At 59.0% G+C, this 18746-nt stretch overlaps 1 protein-coding gene across 1 annotated transcript; it reads right to left on the bottom strand.

Annotated features, from left to right (window-relative positions):
- Positions 1–207: 207 nt before the first annotated feature.
- On the bottom strand, positions 208–8675 carry LHX5 (LIM homeobox 5). Its single transcript, XM_028116442.1, has 5 exons — positions 8503–8675; positions 6240–6463; positions 5245–5522; positions 4356–4521; positions 208–575 (listed from the first exon to the last, which is right to left on the bottom strand). Exons 1-5 carry the CDS (start codon positions 8673–8675, stop codon positions 208–210), a joined length of 1209 nt encoding a protein of 402 aa, XP_027972243.1.
- Positions 8676–18746: the final 10071 nt, after the last annotated feature.

Raw genomic sequence — 18746 nt, 5'->3', positions numbered from 1 at the left:
AAGCACCGCTCGCGCCGCCGGGGGACTGCTGGCAAGCGGGCCGGGGGAGGGGGGATACCCCGCGGCGCCGGCGGGGTGGACCCGGGGGCGCCCCCCGCGCGCCCCGCCGAGTAGCCGCGGCCGCTGCGTGCGGACCCGGGAGGGAAGCCCTGAGGGCGGCGTGTCGGTTCGGACGGCTGCGTCCGGGGGCGGCCCGGCCCGGCGGCCTTACCACACGGCCGCCTCGTTGAGCTCGGGGTTGGGGTGCGACAGGGGTCCGCTGTAGCCGCTGGCGCCGCTCATGGGGAAGGGCGGGCTGGGCCCGCCGCTGAACACCTCGCCGGGCAGGGGATGCAGCGCGCCCGGCAGGCCCGGCTCGGGGCTCGGCGTGTCCGGGTGCGAGATCATGTCGGTGAACCTGGGGTTGTCGGCGGCGTGCGGGCCGGCCAGCGGCGGCTCTAGCGCGCCCAGCGGCGTCGAGCCGGGCCCCGACGCGGCCAGGAAGCTTGAGTCGGCCGGGGACTGCGCCTGCGACGGCGGGCCGTGCGCGAAGAAGTCATAGTTGCCTCCGGGCGCGTAGTAGTCGCCTTGGTAGTCTGCGGGAGGGGACCAGGAAGACACAGGGAGAGGTCAGAGGCGGCCCGGCCGGGAGGGACGCGGGAACGCGGGAGGGGACTCGGGCGGACCCAGCAGGGATCGCGCGACACTGACTCAGGTTGGCGAGCCCCGCGGAGACCAAGGGACAGGGCGGCTGGCGGAGGTGGCGGAGGGCGCAGACCCAGAGCCAGTGTCAGGGAAGGAGACCATGAGAGGTGCTCAAAGGCCCAGACACCCTCGCGGAGAGACCGACCGACCAGAGGGAAGGACTCAGAGACAGAAACACAGACAGAAAGATGTTGTGACTTCAAAGTCAGAGGTTCCCCGACAGAGATGGAGAGAGACAGTGGCAGTGGACACGCAGACAGTGAACCATCCTAGACTGTGTCTTAGAATTGGGGCGAGATCCACAGAGAGCCAGAGACATGGAAACAGCCAGAGACAGGGTCAGTGAGAGATCGGCAGAGAACAGAGTGACAGGGAAGCTAAGAGGGGACTCAGCAGGGAGCCCTCAGACTCAGGTCAGAAAAGAGACCCAGACGTGCCAAGCCCAAGGCAGAGAGAGCCCAGGATGACGGTCTAGGACAAGCACAGAGAAAGAGAGATGAGACCAGCCGTGTTGTTAGAGACACACCGGTAAAAACTGGCGAGAGACCAGGGGCGAGATGAAAGGTCAGGAGAGACAGAGGGGCCCACAGACCCGCCAGATGAGTCAGAGACGCCAGAGATGCCTGGAGTAGAGCTGGGCAGCGATGCTGGGGTGGATAGAGATCAGAGTACCAAATGGTTGGGGGGGGGCCACCTGGCGGGGAAGAAGCCAGACGTGGACCCCACACCCAAGTAGCAGAGAGGGGCTGGTGAGTTGGGCCGGGGACGTGGCTACAGACAGCACTTGGAGCTCGAAAGGTGGATGAGTGCCCTCTCTTTCCCTGCAGGCGCCCCGCAGACCTGGCCGGCCCTTCACCCCCTCAAGTACAGCCCTGCGACCTTCTGGGTGAATGTGGGGGTCCGACCATTTGCACCAGCCTCCCTAGGCCTGACTTGAGGGAGGGAGGGCATTTGCCTGATCACGCACATCCAACGTTTCACGGGCACTTCAGCGTGCGTTTGCCAGGACACCCAGGTTCTAAAACATTTGGGGACACTGAGTCCTTTTGAGAATCTGGTAATAGCTACGGGCTCTCTCCAGAAAAATGCACAAATCACATTTTTGCCCGCAAAATCAGGGGCACAAGGACTCCAGTTTACAAGCCCACCCATTCTCAATAAATAGTTTCTGCATCAACTCTCTGACCTCCTCCCAGAGTCCTCTCCCCAGGGACCTCTTCCAGGTCGCCCTCGTGAAAGTTTGGGGTGTAGGACCCCAGGAAAGGAGCACCTTGTCGCCGGCACCGGTGACAATAACCCGCTTTGTGCGGTGGGAAAACCAGCGCACCCCCAAGCCGGGTTTCCTCTGCAATACCCCCCCACCCCACGCTGAGTCTTCGGGTCTCAGTCACTAGGGCGAATTCTGGATGTCCCCTGCCGCCCGCCCCCCTTCTTTCTCCAAACCCTGAAATCATTCCAAACGGGGGTGCCCGGAGGCGCGGCTTGTAAACGGTTTAAGCAACAGCTAAAACGGTCGCCAATTACTTTTTAAAAACCACTCATTCCATTCTCCCCGAAAGTGAAGGGCAAGGTTGGAAGCGGCGAATTTGGGGCCCCTAAGGGACGGGGATGGGGGACGGCCGCGGCCCGCAGCGAGCCGGCAAGCCAGCAAGGGCCGCGGCCCCCGCGCGGAGCGCGCCGCCTCCGCCCATATGGCGGCCGGGCCGGAGGTAATTGGAACAAACGCCGTCTGAAAAGGGCACAAAAGCCGCAGCTGGGGCTTTGTCCGCGCTCCCACGGGGAGCCGCCGGCCCCGCCGCCCAGCCCCTTTCTCGCCCGCTGCCGGCCGCCGCCGCCCGGATCTCCCAGCGCGGACTAGGCGGGGCTGCCTCCCTAGGGCTGGGGGGTCCTGCCCCCCCCATTCCGGAGAAAGAGGGGCCCGCGTGTCCAGGCCCCCACCCCATCCAGCAGACGCGCGGGTAGAGGAGGCGGTGGGATTGGTGGGGGCACACCAGTCCTCGGGGAAACCTTGCTTAATTACCCAGGCGGGGAGAAATTCCGGACTGCACCGCCCCACCACCTCCCCGCGTCGGGCGGAGATGGTGTGCGGACCGAGGCAAAGATAGGTAGGGGAGAGTTCGTGGCTGAAGACCGTCAGACACGTCCACCATCCGAGCTGCCCTCGGCGTCTGTAGCCCCCAACCCGGGCCATGCCATCGCAGAGTCTCTCCCCCAGAAGCACAGCTGCGCAATTTGCCCACAGTTTGGCGCGGGGGGCGGGGGGGGGCTGGCCGGACCTGAAGATCTAACCTTCTAAGTCGACCATGTACTGAATGAAGCCTGCCTTCCTGGGTCCGCCTGGGCGCGGCGCGGCGCCTACCCTAACCGTCGCTGGCCGGCATTGCCTCCAAACCTATGTTTCTAAGAAAACTCACCTCTCCCCAAACTGGGCCACTAGCCGCCCCCAACCCCCGCCCCGGCCTGTGGCACTGAACAACTCAGCAGAGATCAGGCTCAGGCACAGGCACTCCGCGGGCTCTCCAAATTCAGAGGCTCAGAAACACAAGGGGGAGGTGTTTTCCTTGAGCCCAAAGGTTGGGCAAGTGCAGGACAGTGAGTGGATTCCCTAGAGCACCTGGGGTCTCAAAAAGCCAGCGTGAGGGAGGTGGGATGGTCGTGGGGGGTTGGAATGGGTTGCCAAGCAAGTACGAAGGAAACGGAGGGGTGAGGGGACAAGGGAGGAAGGAAAGGAGGAGGGGAGGAAGGAAAGGAGTGACAGCAAGGAGAGTTCCCCCAGGCTTCACCCGGGAAGGGTGAAGAGAGGCAGAGATGAAGAGAGGCAGAATGCCTCTCTGCCAACTCCAGCTCCTTGCCCCTGTAGCCCTAAAGACGGAGAGTGGGTGACTGGGTGGGCCCAACTCTTGCGCCTCCAACCCCATGAACACCGGTGGGCTTGGGGCTGGAGAATGGGCGAGAGTCCTGCCCAGAGCAACTGCCCGCATCCTGGCTCACAGTGCCAGATGCTGAGCGCATAGTCCCCGCGGGGAACAGGAGGTGCCGACTAGCTAGCAGGGGGCCGGGGACGGATTCTGACCCCTCCGCCCCTACTGCCGGCGCTGCCCTCCAGTGCCTGTGTTCCTGCTGGTGCCAAGTGCGCCACGCCACCGAGGGCAAGGGCAGCAAGAAGGCTGGGTGTCCGGCTGGGGCAGGATGCATGTGGATTTGCGGTGCTCCCCTTGGTATGATGCTTGGGAGTGTGTGACCCTGTGAATCTCTTTGAGCATGTTTGTCAGGGAGTGAATGTGGGGAGTGGGTACACCTGTGTGTGTTGTGTGTGATCACGTGCCTAGATTTGTATCCCTGAGGTCTCTGAACTCCAGTGTGTGGGCAAGGGAGTGGCACCCGTGTGTCCTGCGTGGGTGCGTGTGTTTATCTGCGTGTATCACTGTATGTGTGAGTGAACCCATGTGTCTGATTTTGTGTCTACGAGGTATCTATGGGTGAGCGTGCGCCCGTCTGTTGCTGTGTGTCTGCTGTGTTCATGATTGTGTCTGTTCCGCGTGCGTAAGAGGGAGGGAGGGATCCCTGGCGGCCAGCAGTGCCGGCGTCCGGCCTTGCGTCCTCAGTCCCCAGAACCGCACGGGCCTGGGTGTAGGGCAGCGCGTTCCGGGGGTGGGGGGGTGGGTCCTTACCTCCGTAGTAGGTGTAAGGAGTGGACCCCAACATCTCAGACTCGTCCAAGCGGCCGCCCAGCGGACGCATGCGCCGCGGACTCCGGAAGAAGGCGTGTCTCCGGGCGCCCAGTGCGCTCAGCTGTTTCATCCTGCGTTCTTTGGACCTTCGGTTCTGGAACCACACCTGGGACGGGGCGGGAATTGTGAGCTCAGGTCTGGGGTGCCCTCCCCTCCCTGCCCTGGCCGCCCCTTCTGGGTCCTAACAGCCTCCTGCGCACCAAGACTGCCCAGAGGCGGGGGCCGGGCGGATTAGGCCGGGAGAGGTGGAGAGGGGCTTCGGGGAACTAGCCAAGGGTGAAGGATTTCGCGGACCCGTGGGGCGACTCATAAAGACTTGGGCTTCCTGGTCCTCGGCCCGCCCTCGGCCTGACGGCTTTATAAAGGCCTCCCGCCCGGCACTGCTCTAGTCCCGGCCCCTCGGCTCCCCAGCCTCCCCAGCCTCCCCAGCCTCCCCAGCCGGGTTCTGGCGGTTTGTCTGTCTGCCGCCGCACCGGCGCAGGGAGGGGGGCGCGGGAAGAACCTTGCCCCTTCCTCTGCTCCGAAAGATGGGAGGAAAGGAGCGGTACCCCAGCGAGGCTTAAAACTCTCTTTGAACGGGGAGGGGGCGGGATTCCGAGGGATGAGTGACCCGCCCAAGATCGCACCGTCAGGAGGACAGCAGCGCTATGCGGAATCTTTTGGTTAGAAGTTTGACCCGCTGGCCCTGACGTCGGGCACACAGTCTGCCCTTCGGCCGACCCGAACTCGGCGCGCTCTTAGCCAAGGAGGCTGGGTGGGAGGCTCCTCTGAGCTCCCCGGCTGCCGGCCTCAGCCGGCCTGGGGAAGCGTGACCCGGGCCCGGCCGCACCTGGATGACGCGCATGTTGAGGCCGGTCTCCTGTGCCAACTGTTCGCGGATGTGGCGCGTGGGCTTGGGCGTGGCGGCAAAGGCGGCCTTGAGCGTCTCCAGCTGCTTGGCTTTGATGGTGGTGCGCGGGCCGCGCCGCTTCGTGCCCGAGTTCTGCTCCTCGTTCTCGTTGTTGGCTGTCTCCTTGTCCGACGACGTCGAGTTGTCCGTCTCCTTGGGATCGTCCTGGAGTGGGTCCTGGAGGTCCGGGGATAAACTGCGGTCCGTACAGGATGACACTGCGGGCGGACGGAACGGGAAGAGGACAGCGGCGTCGGCGGCGGCCCGAGGTCTCTCCAGTCGGGTAGCCGGTTCCGGCCGGCCCGGGCCCCCGCCATCCGCGCCGGGTTCCCTTCCGAGTCTCGCGACAGCCCCTCCCCCAGGGACCCGGCGCCCGCCCACTCGCTCCAGGCGGGGCCGGGCCTGCGGAGGGACCCTTCTCGAGCCCTCGCGGCTCTTTTCGGCTACTGCTTGGGTAAGGGGGAGGCGCGCCCTCTGGGGGAGCCAGGCCCCCGTGGAGAGGGGGCGGGAGGAGGCCACGGATGCCCTCTGGGCCTCAGATCTTCCTCCCCCATCTCTCCTTCCTCCAAACTCCAATTACCGTCCTCCCGGTGCCGCCTGAAATTACCAGGAGCTGAAAAGACTCAGAAAGGGGGGAATTGTGTGGCTCCAAATTGGGGGAGGAGGACAACTTGGAAAAGGCCCTTCAATGGAAGAGGGGGCGGGCGAAGAGCTGGTAGTCGTGTCCTGTAGGACAGACTCCTAATGCTATCCCCGTGCCCCAGCCCCCCACCCCCACGCCCCCGCCCTTCCATTTGCCCTAGAAATGCCCGATGGGAGTGGAGAGCTCTGAGCCAGGCACAGAATGCACACAAGCGTCCAAGTAGAGAGTGCCCGGCTGGCTGCAGCCGGAGGGGCTTAGGGCCTGAGGCTGGGGAGGGGAGGAGGCCGCCTACCTGAGTTGAGGCTGCCCTCCTTGAGGCTGGAGGAGCTCAGGTAGTCGTCCTTGCACACGAACTTGTTCTCATCGATGACGTAGAGCTCCTCGCCCGTGGACAGCTGCTTGTTGCACACCATGCAGGTGAAACAGTTGAGGTGGAAGACTTTACTGCGGGCCTTGCGCACCAGGTCGCTGGGCGAGATGCCTTGCGCACAGCCCGCACACTTCGTGCCGAAGCGCCTGCACACACAACATGGCCTGTCACCTTGGAGCAGCCTGGGTCCCATCCCCTTGAGCCCCTAGCCTCTTCCCACCCACCCTAGCCTCTGAGAGGTCCCCATTTCCACATCTGTCAAAGGAGACCCCAATCCCGTACTCTCTGGCTAGTGAGAGAGAGGTGAGACAAATGTCCTGGGCTGTTCTTGGGGCTGGGACTGTCACGCCCTGTTCGGGTTTATTCACCCTCCACAAGGTTTAGAGCAATGGGTGCAGCCTTCAGCCAAGCACAGACCCAGAGCACCCCAAGTTGCTCCCCTCATCCCTCCCAGATCTGCCTGGGCTTCTTGAGGCAAACTTGGCTGTCCAAGTTATTTAACATTTTAAGCCAGGCCAGCCAGGTTTGGGCCACTCCTTGGCTTTGCCTCCTGGATCCTGTCCAGTCTGCTGGGGCCCAGGTAAGGCCAGTTGGCCTGGCTGGCAGATCCTAGCAATGGAGTAGGGAGCTCCTCTCCTGAGCTGGACCTGAGCAGGCAGGAAGGAACCTTTTGCTGATTCCCGGTGCCACCAGCACCAGAGGCCTTCCAGTCCCCACTTTGGGACCCACGGGAGCTAGCTGGCCCTGTGGACAGCAGGGCCTTGGAACGGTGGACTCCGGAGCAGAGATTGAGTCTCCAACCCCCCAAAATCTCTGGCCCTGGCAGGCACCGGGAGAATGTGACCAGCAGGCAATCCTAAACCTGCAAGGCCAGTACACAAGATCTCTCAAATTCCCCCTTTCCCGAGTTCTTGATCTAAATCCCTTTCTTTCTTCCTTGAGCGCTTGGAGAAGGCCAGCCTCTCCCCAGATGGGTGTGCAGGCCAGCACTGGGAGGGGTGAGGTGCGGGTTGAGGGGGAGAGCGAGGGCCCAGGACCTTGGGGCCCCACATCTACTCATACCCATGTCTCTAAACAAGGCGAATTTGGGTGACGTTGATGTAGTGAGGGCATTAGAAGCCATAAGTCACTTTTGGCCTTATCCGGCAGCGTAATTGGCCATATGCACCTTATCAAAAATCATTAGGCACTTTGCAAGCACCGCCACATTAGGGGCCTCAGGCCTCTGGAGCCAGGGAGTTTACACGTGTAAAGCCGTGGCTGACATTTTCTCCTATTCAAATTCCCTAGTGCCCAGCCGCTGGGGCCGGTGAGCCGCCTTTCTCCACGGTGTTAATCACGCCCCGCTTCCCTCGGTGCCCGGAATTCACAGGCACAAAGCCGGCTCTGGGCGCCTGGTGGAAGCAGGCAGGGCTGAGCTGCCAGAAAACCCACAGCCTTCCAGGCCATCCCTCGGTGTTTCCCAGGTGGGGAAACTGAGGCCCAGAAAAGTGCTCTGCCCTGGCTCACCTGAGGGCCCCTATGGGCAGCAAGGGAAGGTGACACATCGCAGACTGGACCCTGGAGGTCCTGATTCTCAGCTTCGATTTCGTTTGTACATTTCAAGACGGGAGAAAATGTGTAAGGAGTTGGGGGAGGCAAAGAGGAGAAGGTTCCCTCCCCCCATCATCAGAAGAGATCTTCCTGGCTGACCCCCCTCAGAGTTGGGGAAGTTTCTGTTTGTCCAGGAGGGCTCTGGAGCCCTGGCCTGCCGGGAGGTCAACCCCCCCCCCCCACCCGGGCTCCCGCACTCTGCCCGGTGGGAGAAGCCTCCAGCAGCCCCTAACTTAGGCAAAAATTCTTCCTCTCTCAGAACCGGGCTTGAACTTCCCCCCTGGGGTCGCAGCTGCGGGGAAGGGGCAGAGACGCGTGGGGAGCAAGTTTGTCAGGGCTTCTCCGCCCTGACCCACCGCGGCTCCAAGCCGGTCTGGAGGAGCGAACTAGAGCCGGCAACACAGCGTTCTTCTTACTCCGCCCGGGCTCAGGCGCTTTCCCGGACCAAGGACAGGACGAGAGCAGCGGGCTGCCCCGCTTCCCATTTAAGCTTGTGAGCCCAGGAGGCTGGTTTCGCGGTCTCCCCTTCCCGGGCGCCCCAGCGGAGCGCGCAGGGCGGGCGCGCAGGCGGCAGGGCGGCGCGGCCTCTTACCTGAAGAAGTCATTTTTGCAGTAGAGCTTGCCCTCGCGCGAGAAGCACTTCTCCGAGAGGTTGGTCTTACACTCGCAGCACTGAACGCATTTGATGTGCCACGCGCGGTCCAGCACGTTCAGCAGAAAGCGGTCGAGGATGGGCCGCTCGCAGCCGGCACAGTGCACCATCATAGCGCCCCGGCGGCTCGGGCCGCCCTGCCCTCCCTTTGGGCCCCCGGCCCTCGGGCCCCCGGGCCCCGCGGCTGCGCTCCGCCTCTTATCTCGGCCGCCGCCGGGCGAGTCCGGTGCGGACCAAGACTCAGCCGGTCAAGTCCTTGGGTGATCGCTGTCCTGGAGCTGGGCTGCTCGGGGTGGGGTGGGGAGGGGTGGCTTTCACAGCCTCATGCCCCGGGCCGCGCGCCCCAGTGCTTGTTCCGGGCTCCCCCAGGTGTCTTGGGTGGCCAATGGCCTCGGCGCTGCGGAGCGGCTTTCCCCGGTGGCGGAGGCGCCGGCACTTTCCCCCACTTTCAAGCGGTCCCGATCCTCATCTTTGTCTGGCCGCCGCCTAATTCGCGCATCCTTATTCAGATTTGGTGACGTGGCGCGGCACGTAGGGGGCCCGGCGGCCAATGGGCGCGCGGTGGCCATGGCAACCTCTTAAATTTATAGCATATCTAAATTGGCTACAGCGTTGCCGTCCGGACAGAGCAAAAAAAACAAGGCATCAGTATTGTTGAGTATTAGCTTGTACCTGGTTCGGAGGCTAAGTAAGTATTTACTTTCCAGTTTGGGGCTGGGGGCGGGGGCCGCGCGATCTGAAAACTGCATCTCCCTTCCTCTGTCTTCTCACCAGTATCTGGGGGCCAGGATTCCAGGGCCTAGTGGGAGAGGGACCCCTGCCCCGTTCGCCATCCCCGGAACTTGCAGAAGTTGCCCGAGGCCCGGAGCGTGCTCTACGTCCGCCTCTTCTTCCCTAGTCCAGCCCGCTCAAATTAGACTCCCTCATCCCCGCGTCCCTGGGGTCTGCGCCCTGGAGCTGGGACAGCGCGGTTCACGGGGCTCCCGGAGCCGGGCCGGCTTCTTTTGTCGTACACCGAGCTGGGGCCCAGCCTGGCCTTTCTCATGGACACAGAGAGCGAGAGCGCGAGCAAGCGAGCGTGAGCGCTAGCCGCGCCGTTTGGGTATCTTTCCCCGTGCAGGCCCAGGCCCAAGTTGGGGGAGGGTGTCATCTGGCCTGGTCCGGGACCCGGAGTTTCAGGCCTGTGCGCGCGGCCCACGGGGCTCTGGGGGAGAAGTGGGGAGGAGGCGGTCAGGGCAGACGGGTCTTTCTGAAGCCTGATCAGAGGTGGTGTTCACCACATCTCTCCTTTCCTCGACGCACCTTCCAGATCCCGGGGCAGCCAGTCAGGGCGCCGTGGTGAGTGGGTCGCACTGCGGACGCGAGGAACGCTAGAGATTGCGTGGGCGCTGCTTACACACGCGGCGCGCGCGGTCTGTGTGTCCAAGTTCCAATCTCCGTAGGACGCAGGAACAGCGGCTCATCGCTGGGGAGCTGAGGGTCTGGGGAACGTGTGTGGGAGTGCTCGCAGGTGTGTGTGAAGAGGGAGGTGGGGGTCTGGGGGACGGAGGGAGAAGCTAGGCCTCCTTTCCCAAGGGGCCAACCTGGCGACGGGGCACTCCAAGTTTGGGAGGCTGGGAAGGCTCCGCAGGATTTTCCCATCTCGCTCACGGAAAGTCTCAAGTCTCGGCTGCACGCTGACCGGGTAGGTCGGCCCTGGGTGGGAGCCAGAGAAGTGTGTTTGTGCCAAGCCTTGGCTGTGAATGTGTGTTTGGGTGCCTTTACTGAGTTTGTTAGTGTATATTTGCTGTTTGAGAATTGCATTCTTGCCTCTGTTTTTAGATAGTAATCAATCATGTGAGTACATTTTGGTATGTGTCCTTTTTTGTGTGAATTTGTGTGTTTGTATTTGTGTATAGTCCTGCTGTGTATTTGTCTGTGTACTCTTATTTTTGTTGGTCTGTGTTAGGCGTGTATGCTTACTTTTGGACACTCGAATGTGAGGGTGTTTGAATGCGTGAGTGGTGTGCATCTGTGTACAATTACTGTGTATGTGTGTACCAGCACTGATGTATAAGTGGACTTAAAAAAATCTGAATGGGTGTGTTTGTGTGCAGGTGACCGTGTGCATGCTTGAGACCCCGTGTGGATGTGACTGAGCTGGGTTGAGTGTGTTTGTGAGTGCAGAATTTTGTGGATCTGTGTTTGTGTGCCAGTCACAATGTGTGTGCCTGCATGGGATAGCAGTGTTTTTGTTTATGTGACTCCTGGAGGTTTTGGGGGGTATGTTGTGTGGGTACTCCTAGCATTACCTTTGTGGATTTGACAGGGGCAGGATTTCTGGACGCCTGTATTGGGGCATTTTTTGGAGGCACAGAGATGCTCACTTCTCTCTCTGTTCCTGTCTAGGCCTAGTGCTGTCCCCCACAGTCTCTAGGGGAGGTGATTTGGCTGGAGACAGGAAATTGACAAATGCTGGTCACCAAGTGGGACACTGACCCACAGCTGGGCTTCTGAAAAGAAGTCCCCAAATCGGGTAGCTTCTGCCTGATGGTGCTGTTACTCCATCCTCTGGCTTGCCCAGGGACAGGTGTGTACACCACATAGTGTAGCGGCGTGGCTGGTTAGAACCTGGCTCGGCCAGGCACAAGCCAACTGCATCTTGCCTGGTCCTCCAGGCCCAGCTGGGAGAGGTCCAAGAGCCCCAAATGAAACCGCAGTTTCTCAGGCACCTGGCTCTGCCCTCCTGGGGCACTAGGAGCCCTGAGCCCCAGTGGGGCAGGGTCCGAGAGAACCAAGAATGCAGGAGGAGAGAGGTACAAGGCTGCAAGTGGAGGCCAATTGGGTTGCCTACTCGCCCTTTGTTTCACGGGGGTTTCTCTCTCCCGCGTTCTCTGCACGTCTGTTTTCCTTTCTGTCTCCTTTTCTTTCTAATGTTCAGCCTCTGTTCTCTTTCCGTTTCCCTTTCCCTCTCTTTCTCCAACACTTTCCTTCTTGATTTCACTGGTGTTTTTCCCTCCCCCTGCCTCTCTGCTGGGCATCCAAACCCAGCACCCGGCTCAACACTGCAATGAACAATTCTCATCGTGCACCGTACAGCTACTGGGGTGCTGGAAGACTCACATACAGTCATTAAAAGCCCTCATCTGACAGCCTCCCCTCTGCTCTGGACTAGGTGCCCCCCCTGCCCTCCTCTAACACCCCCCCCCACCACCCTGGTCCTCCCTGAGAGAGCCAGGTTGCTGTGTCTTCCCAGCCCTGGCTTTGCCAACTCTGCCCGGCTGCTGGGGGCTGTGTACTGGGTTCCATGTGGGACAAATACACACCCACCCCCACCTCCTGGGTGTGATTAAATGCCAAGGCACATCCAGGCCCCAGCAGGTGCGGTACCAAGCCAGGGAGGTAGCAGGAGTTGGGGACAGTTTCAGAGAGCAGCTCTGGTTCTTCCCGAGCCTGGATGTTGTATGGGTGCTGAATGCTGGGTTGCAGGAGATGAGGGCTCTGCTTCCAGAAGCTCTGGGCTGGCCTTCTGCCTCCTATAGCTGAATGCACCCATCCTGTTCAGGTCACAGTCCCCCTGAAGTCGCCCTGGGAGCCTCAGCCCAGCCCAGCCCCAGTCAAAAACCTCCATGCCCCAGCCCAGCTGCAGGAAAGCCTGCTTGGCCTTTGCCAGCCCTCCACCTTCCAGGGCGTGCAGCATCCGAAAAACGCCAGCAGACCAACTATTAGACGAATTATCCCGCCCTAACAGCGCTAACAGATGGCGACCAGGCAGCGAAATCCCCTCCTATATGTAACTAATAAACCGCTTGTGTCTTAACAGGGTAATGCATGGAGACGCAATGTCACTTATACAAGATGTTGATGGAATTTACTATATAAAAATCTTCCTCCTAGACTAAAGAGTATCAACATTACAGCTCGACAGACGGCGGCGGGATAAGTAAAACAGACAAAAGACAAACAAGATAATAATCTGTTTCCAATCACTTAAGCCCTGTAGAGTTAGTAATATGCGGTTTGCATATTCCCCCTTGAGTTTGGTAATTAATTACCGGCGAAGAGGCACACACCCGCCCGGGGTGGGAGTTTTGAGGCGCGCTGAGCTGGGGCTTGGGGGGCCTCTTTCCTGTCTTCTCCAGCCCGGCACGCAGGGCAGCGGCCGGAATGGGGACTCTTCGGGGCATGTGGAGTTGACCTACCCTTCAGGCTAAAGAGAATTTTCAGTTGCACCTCCCTACTCCTCACTGGAAACTCTCTTGCCCGGTGTGGGGAGTGGTGGCGGTGGTTCTGCAGCCCAGCAGGAACGCGGGGACTTTTCGGGCGGCCAGAGTATCTCCCTTCGCCCCTCTGAAGGCATCCCCTCTCTTTGAATGGGCCGGAGTGGCTTGCTTTCTTGGAGAACGCGCGCTCTGAGGAAACCCGAGGGGTGCGCCCCTCGCCCTCTCCTCCGCGTGGGATCTTGGGCGGCGCAACGGGTCCTCTCCCGACTTCGATCATTACCTCCCCCCAACCCCCCAGCCAAACGCTTTCTTCTCACCCCACCCCCCCCCCCCGCCCCCAAGAGCCAGCGCGGCTTTAACATTAAACAAACGCAGCGAGCGCCTCAGAGCTGCGCTCTCGGCCGGGTCTGCGCGGCAGCGGCGGCGTTACAAATTGTAAATTTAAATTGCTCGCCGGATTCATTACCTCCCCTCTTTGATTTCAGCCAGCCGTGAAAAATTATACTGGTGTACCACTGAGAAACTGTTTTGCCGCAAAGAGCCCGCGCCTAATCACTGGCTTTCTCCCTCCGACAAAAGTGTAATTATTTTGTTTGGGGTGTAAATATAGGCCGCGCCGCGCACACACACTCAGCGTCCCGCCGCGCCGCCGCGCACTGCCCGCCACCGCGCGGAGTCGGCCCCCGAGTAGGAGCGAGCGTGGAGGCTAGGCCCTGCCGCCCGGAGGCCGGAGAAGAGCGGCTGGTTTGGCGCTCCGGCGAGACCCAGAGAGCCGAGCCGGCAGGCCAGGTCCCCAGCCCCTGTCCTCAGGAGTTCGAGCTTGCCCGATGATGCCCAGAACGTGTGCGCCCTGGCTGGCTTGGGTGGACGCCCGCGGGGCGTGATGCGTGGGTCAGGGCTCGGGCTCAGGCCTAGGTATCGCGCAGGGATGCAGAAAGAATATGGGGGTGGGTGAGCCTTCCGGGAGCCCTGAGGGGGCGGCCACCTGGGGGCAGCCCTGAGTCCAGGCAGAGAAAGTGTCCGGGCCTGGGCGTCCCCAAGAGTGCCGGGGCATAGGCGGAACCCTGGAAGACAGGGGCGATAAGGCCGGTGCGCCCCTTGCGCTCTGCCTTGGACTGCTTGGTTTCCAGAACATCTCCGCGGGGTGCGGGGCCTTCCTGTCAGTTGAATTGCGCAGGGCTTAATTAACGGTCTCGTTAACTGGGCAGGCCCGACCTGGGACGTTTAATCAAAAAGGCAGGGAATCCCTCTCTTTCCTTCTTTCCTTCCTTCCTTCCTCGCTCCCTCCCTCCTGCCTGCCCGCTCACCCACCTTTCCTTCCTTCCTCCCTTCCTTCCTTCCTTCCTTCCTTCCTTCCTTCCTTCCTTCCTTCCTTCCGTCCTCTATTTATCTATTCAACAATGGCACTCCTCCCCAAGCTCCCTCCCTCACCTGAGTCCCCTTCCCAGCACCGGGAAGCCAGGCTCTTGAGTCTGAACTCAACCTCAGCCCAATATCTGGACTGGGACTCTAAGGGGCCAGTGGGGTGCAAGCCGGCAGGGGTTGGGTAACACTCTCATGTTGGGTGGCTTTGGGACAGGCGCCGGTGCCAGAAGGCTGTGTCAGCTTCAGGGGGCTGGGAGTCCGGCCATTGATGGAGGTTGGCTGGGCAGCCTTACCAGGCACCAGGGGCAGGCCTGGCATCTCTGAGAGGGAGCAGGAGGGGAGGACAGCAGCTGAACAGCACTTTGGGGTGTGGGAGATCCAGTCCCAAAGTGAGTGCGTGTGCTTGTGAATGCTGGCCAGCTTAGAGACCCAGACACTTCTGTGACCAAGGCCGCGTGTGGCGGCCCCTCTCTCCTTCCTGCAAGGCTCCCTCCTGGAATGACCCCCCCCCCCCAGTGGCCCTACCCGCCAGGCTGCCCAGCCAGCCCCTGCAGGCTATATTCCTGATGTTGCTCACTGCAATCCAGGGCTGAACTCAGACTGCAGTCGCTGGGAAGGGCACAGGCTGGGGCTGATTCCTGGGGGCGAGAGGGGGTCTGAGGAAGACAGAAAGAAAGGTGCAAGCCAGTCCCCCAACTTCTGAGGAGAACACCGAGGCTTTTGTTCAGAGAGGGAAAACCCCCGCACTTGGTGCTGAGCTGCGGGCTGCCCCAAAGACTGCCGCTGAAGCGCATGTCCCAGGCGGCCTGATAAGCTGAAGGTCTGGGCTGAGAACCGCTGGGATCTCCCTCCTCCTTGCCTCCCCTGTTAGGCCTGGAGGCTGGCCCCAGCTGTTTGGCTTCGGAAGGCAGGCAGCACGGAGGGCTCCGGACGGTGGTGGCGGCTTCTCTGGCCCCATTGAGCGTATCTGAAGGTGGAGACCATCCGCGGGCGGAGGAAGCGATTTCTAAGAAGATGCCTGCAACCCTGCTCCATCTCCGGAACACAAATGGGGAGAGCTTTCCAGGGACCATAACCTTCAAATTAAGGGTCCCTTAGACTTTCTAATTACCTTTCCTCAGACCAGCTAGTCAGCGTTTGAGTCTGTATCTTGCTGCCCCTTTCTTTCCTCTTGGTCTTTTTCACGGTCTCGATAACATTGCCCCCCTTCTCCTCTCCCCATTCTTTCCCACCTCCTCTCCCCGCCCCTCTGTATCCCACCTCCTTTTTGTTAGCCTAATACGGGTTCCTTTATAATTCTCCCGACTTTGGCAGCCGGCGCGCTGTGTGTGTGTGCGCGCGCGCGCGCGCGTGTATTTCTCGGCTGCTAATGATTGTGTGTTGATAGAGTAAAGCAGTGGCCTCATTAGCCTTTGTTTAGAAGGTGTTAAAAGGGAAATCTGCATCGGAAAGCGGCGGTTTACACCGCAGCCCGGCTGAACAGCGCGCCGGAGAGGGCTGGGTGGGGGCGTCCCCCCCAACCTCCAAGCGCCAACCGCCGCGGACCCCGGGAGGGGGGAGGGGCCCAGGGAAAGCGACCCCCAGCTCCTTCCTCCCAAGGCGAGTATGTTTACCCCGCTGAGCGCCCTTCTGCTCCACGGGGACCTCAGCGGGGATCGCGCTTTCTCTAAAACTCCTTTGAGCTGCCCAACAGTGCGCGGTGGCCTTTCTCCTCCAGGTTTCTTAGGGGAGGAGGAGGGGAAGCACAGAATGCTGTTTGGGGGGGGATTCCAGGGATTTTTTTTTTTTTTCTGAAGGGGATGGTGAGGCATCTTATTTTGGAGGCGGATACCAATCCGTGCACAGTGTCGGGACTGTGCTCCGGGTCCTCTGGCTGGTTGGTTTGTGGTGATATCTCTGTGCTCCAGACGTTGGTGTGGGGGCCCTAAGCTTTAGATCTGCAAGAGCCCTCTTTCTTTCCTCCTAACATATTTGCAGATGTCCAGAGGAAGTCTTCCTTGTACAGGAGGCTCATTCTTAAACTTTCTTCTTCTATACCCCCACTCTAGGGCTCCACTTGGGGAACAAATTGTGTGAAAACAAATCGTAGCTTGGCTGGCTGACTTCTCTGACGCTTGGTGAAAGCGCAGAACTTTATTGACCCTGGGCTACATTGTCTCTCTGTTTATGTATGTTGAGTGTAGGATTTGGAGAATGAGCCTCACACCCAGGGCATTTCCCACTTGCTTGGGGAAGCAAGGTTTTAGGCAAAGGAGAACATGAGAAGAGATTCTTTTTATTCTGGATCCTACGAAAGGGCCCAGGGGGAAAAAAAAAGTCTTTTGAGCAGCCTCTGTAGGTGAGGCTTGTTGAACTCGGAGCCAGATGCTTTCTCTGGCGAAAGGGAGAAAAATGAGGCTGAATTCCTGTGGTGGGATGTATGGTTTCTGAACATAACATAATCCATTGCTTTTTGCCAGGCTTCGGTTGAATCGGAAGAAACCCTTTCTCATCTTTCTGGCTCCTGTCTCCCAGTGGTGGTTTTTCCTTTCCTGGGTTTGATGCTGTGGGTCTTGGGCCGAGCTCAGCTGGTCTGGGCGTCCTTGTGTGTCCACAGTTCGGGACGCTCGCCGGCGAACCCTTCGACATCGCCGGCTTTTTTTTTTTGGTCGGAGGCTAGGCGTTGTCTGGGGACAGATGTGGGAAGCTGGGGCCTGGGACAGTGACAGTGAAACGAATTCCAGACCCAATCTGAACTCGCCGCGGCCACACCCCAGCCCCCAACACCATGTAGAGGGGAGCGAGATTCCGGGAGCCAAGTTAAAAAATCGGCCGCTGCGATGTGATGGGATGGGATCAGGGACGAGTTCGGAGGATGCGGGGAGAGGATAGGAAGATCTCTCTCTCTCCGCTATGCGCTCTCTCTCTCTCTCTCTCTCTCCCTCCCACCGAAGCAGGTTTGGAGAAAGCAGCGGGAGCGCCAGCGGTGGCTGCAGGGCTGAGCGCGGGCGCTGGAGTTTGGACCAAGACAAAGACGGGAGCTGTCCGCGGTGCTGACCCTGCCGCGCCGCCAAGGGGGCAAACGGGCTCCTGTAACCTGCCCTCTCCTCCTTTACCCACTCCTTTTGTCTTTCCTTGATTCTGCGATTTTTGCCCTCTCCTACGCTTATTTCCCCCATTTTGTCTTTCCTTAGAACCCGCGCCCTGTACACAGGTATATATATCAAAGAACAAAACAATTGACTAAAAACGGTGTCTTCTCCTTTCTTCCCAAATAAATGATGTGAGAAAGGTTTATTTTAAATGTACTCTACAACAGTTACAAGTAGCTATCTCTAATCCCAAAGAAATGAAAATTCATGCTTAAAACAATGGAATTGAGCAATAGCGAATGCCATGAATCTGCCCTTTGGTTTATTCTGAAGAAGAGGCTAGGGGTTTAGACATTTTAGTTTCAGGAAAATCATATCCTTGGCACCTTAACTTCGTGGGTTCAGAAATATAAGAGCTAGAGAGGATTGGTGGTCAAATATGAAGGTGAACAGAGTGAGGCACTTGCCTACAAGTCGATAGATGGCTTGTGAGGGTCAAAGCATGGACATTAAGTTGACTTAACCCTTTGAGGCCGAGATGGGATCTGAAAGGATAACAATCTTCAGGATTATTAAGATGGAAATGATTCCTTTTGAAAGTTTGGGTACAAAAGGGTTAATCTGGTGTTTCATTTTCTAAATGTGCACCGTGTTATCTAGACGCCTGGCATGGTGTATAACCAAGCATCGATTCCTCTGCTCAAATTTGTATGCAGCACTTGTCTAAAGAAGTTTGTGCAGGGGAGAAAAAAAATCACATACTCCCTCTGGAGGGGGCGTCTCCCGCCCATTTTAATGCACACAGATCTGTACACATTCCTTCTGGCATCTCATAGATACACTGCTTCCCAGAGAGTCCAGATACCCTGGGGCCACTTCTTCATGTGGTCTTCTCCGAACCCTCCAAGCCTCCTCACCACAGGGGTGTCAGCTAAGCCCAGTTGTTAGCATTGTCAATACATCTGGAGAGAGGTCCCTGTGAATTCAATGGGATAGATTCAGTCCGGCTCCCCACCTGGGCATTCTAGAGCTAATTTGCCCATAAAGGCAGAGGAACAAGAATTCTCAAATAGGGATAATTTGTAATAGGAAGTTGAATCTTTGGGTTGGGATAATGAGCCCCAGTTCCTCCAAACCCTCTCTGTTAAAACTACCAGAGATCTTTCATTAAGGCCGAAGCAGTCATCCCTTTGGATCATATATCTTTCCACCTCTTGGAATGCAGAATCTCATAGTGCCAGGAGAGAAACCTTGACCTTGAGTAAGTAAAGGAGAATGGAAAAAAAAAAACAGTAATTTATTGAGTGACCATTATGTGCATTTGATTCCTAATCTTTGCTGAGGTTCTGAAAAGTGTTAGATATTTATCATGGCTCCATATTATAGATGAGGAAATTGAGGCTCAGAGATATTCATTAAGTTTCTTATGGTTACACGGTGATTCTAAACTAGCTCTCATTGGTTCAGGAGCCTGTGCTTGCTCTCATACCCCATGCTTTTCTGGGGGCCACACTGATGGTTATACTGGTGGTTATATCAGTGGTCA

Source organism: Eumetopias jubatus, unplaced genomic scaffold, assembly GCF_037043125.1.
Source record: "Eumetopias jubatus isolate StellerSeaLion01/CBP00866 unplaced genomic scaffold, mEumJub1_p1.0 scaffold_16, whole genome shotgun sequence".
NCBI classification, from domain to species: domain Eukaryota; kingdom Metazoa; phylum Chordata; class Mammalia; order Carnivora; family Otariidae; genus Eumetopias; species Eumetopias jubatus.
Note: the sequence above shows the minus strand (reverse complement) of the source record. Positions and strands in the feature narration are given on the sequence as shown.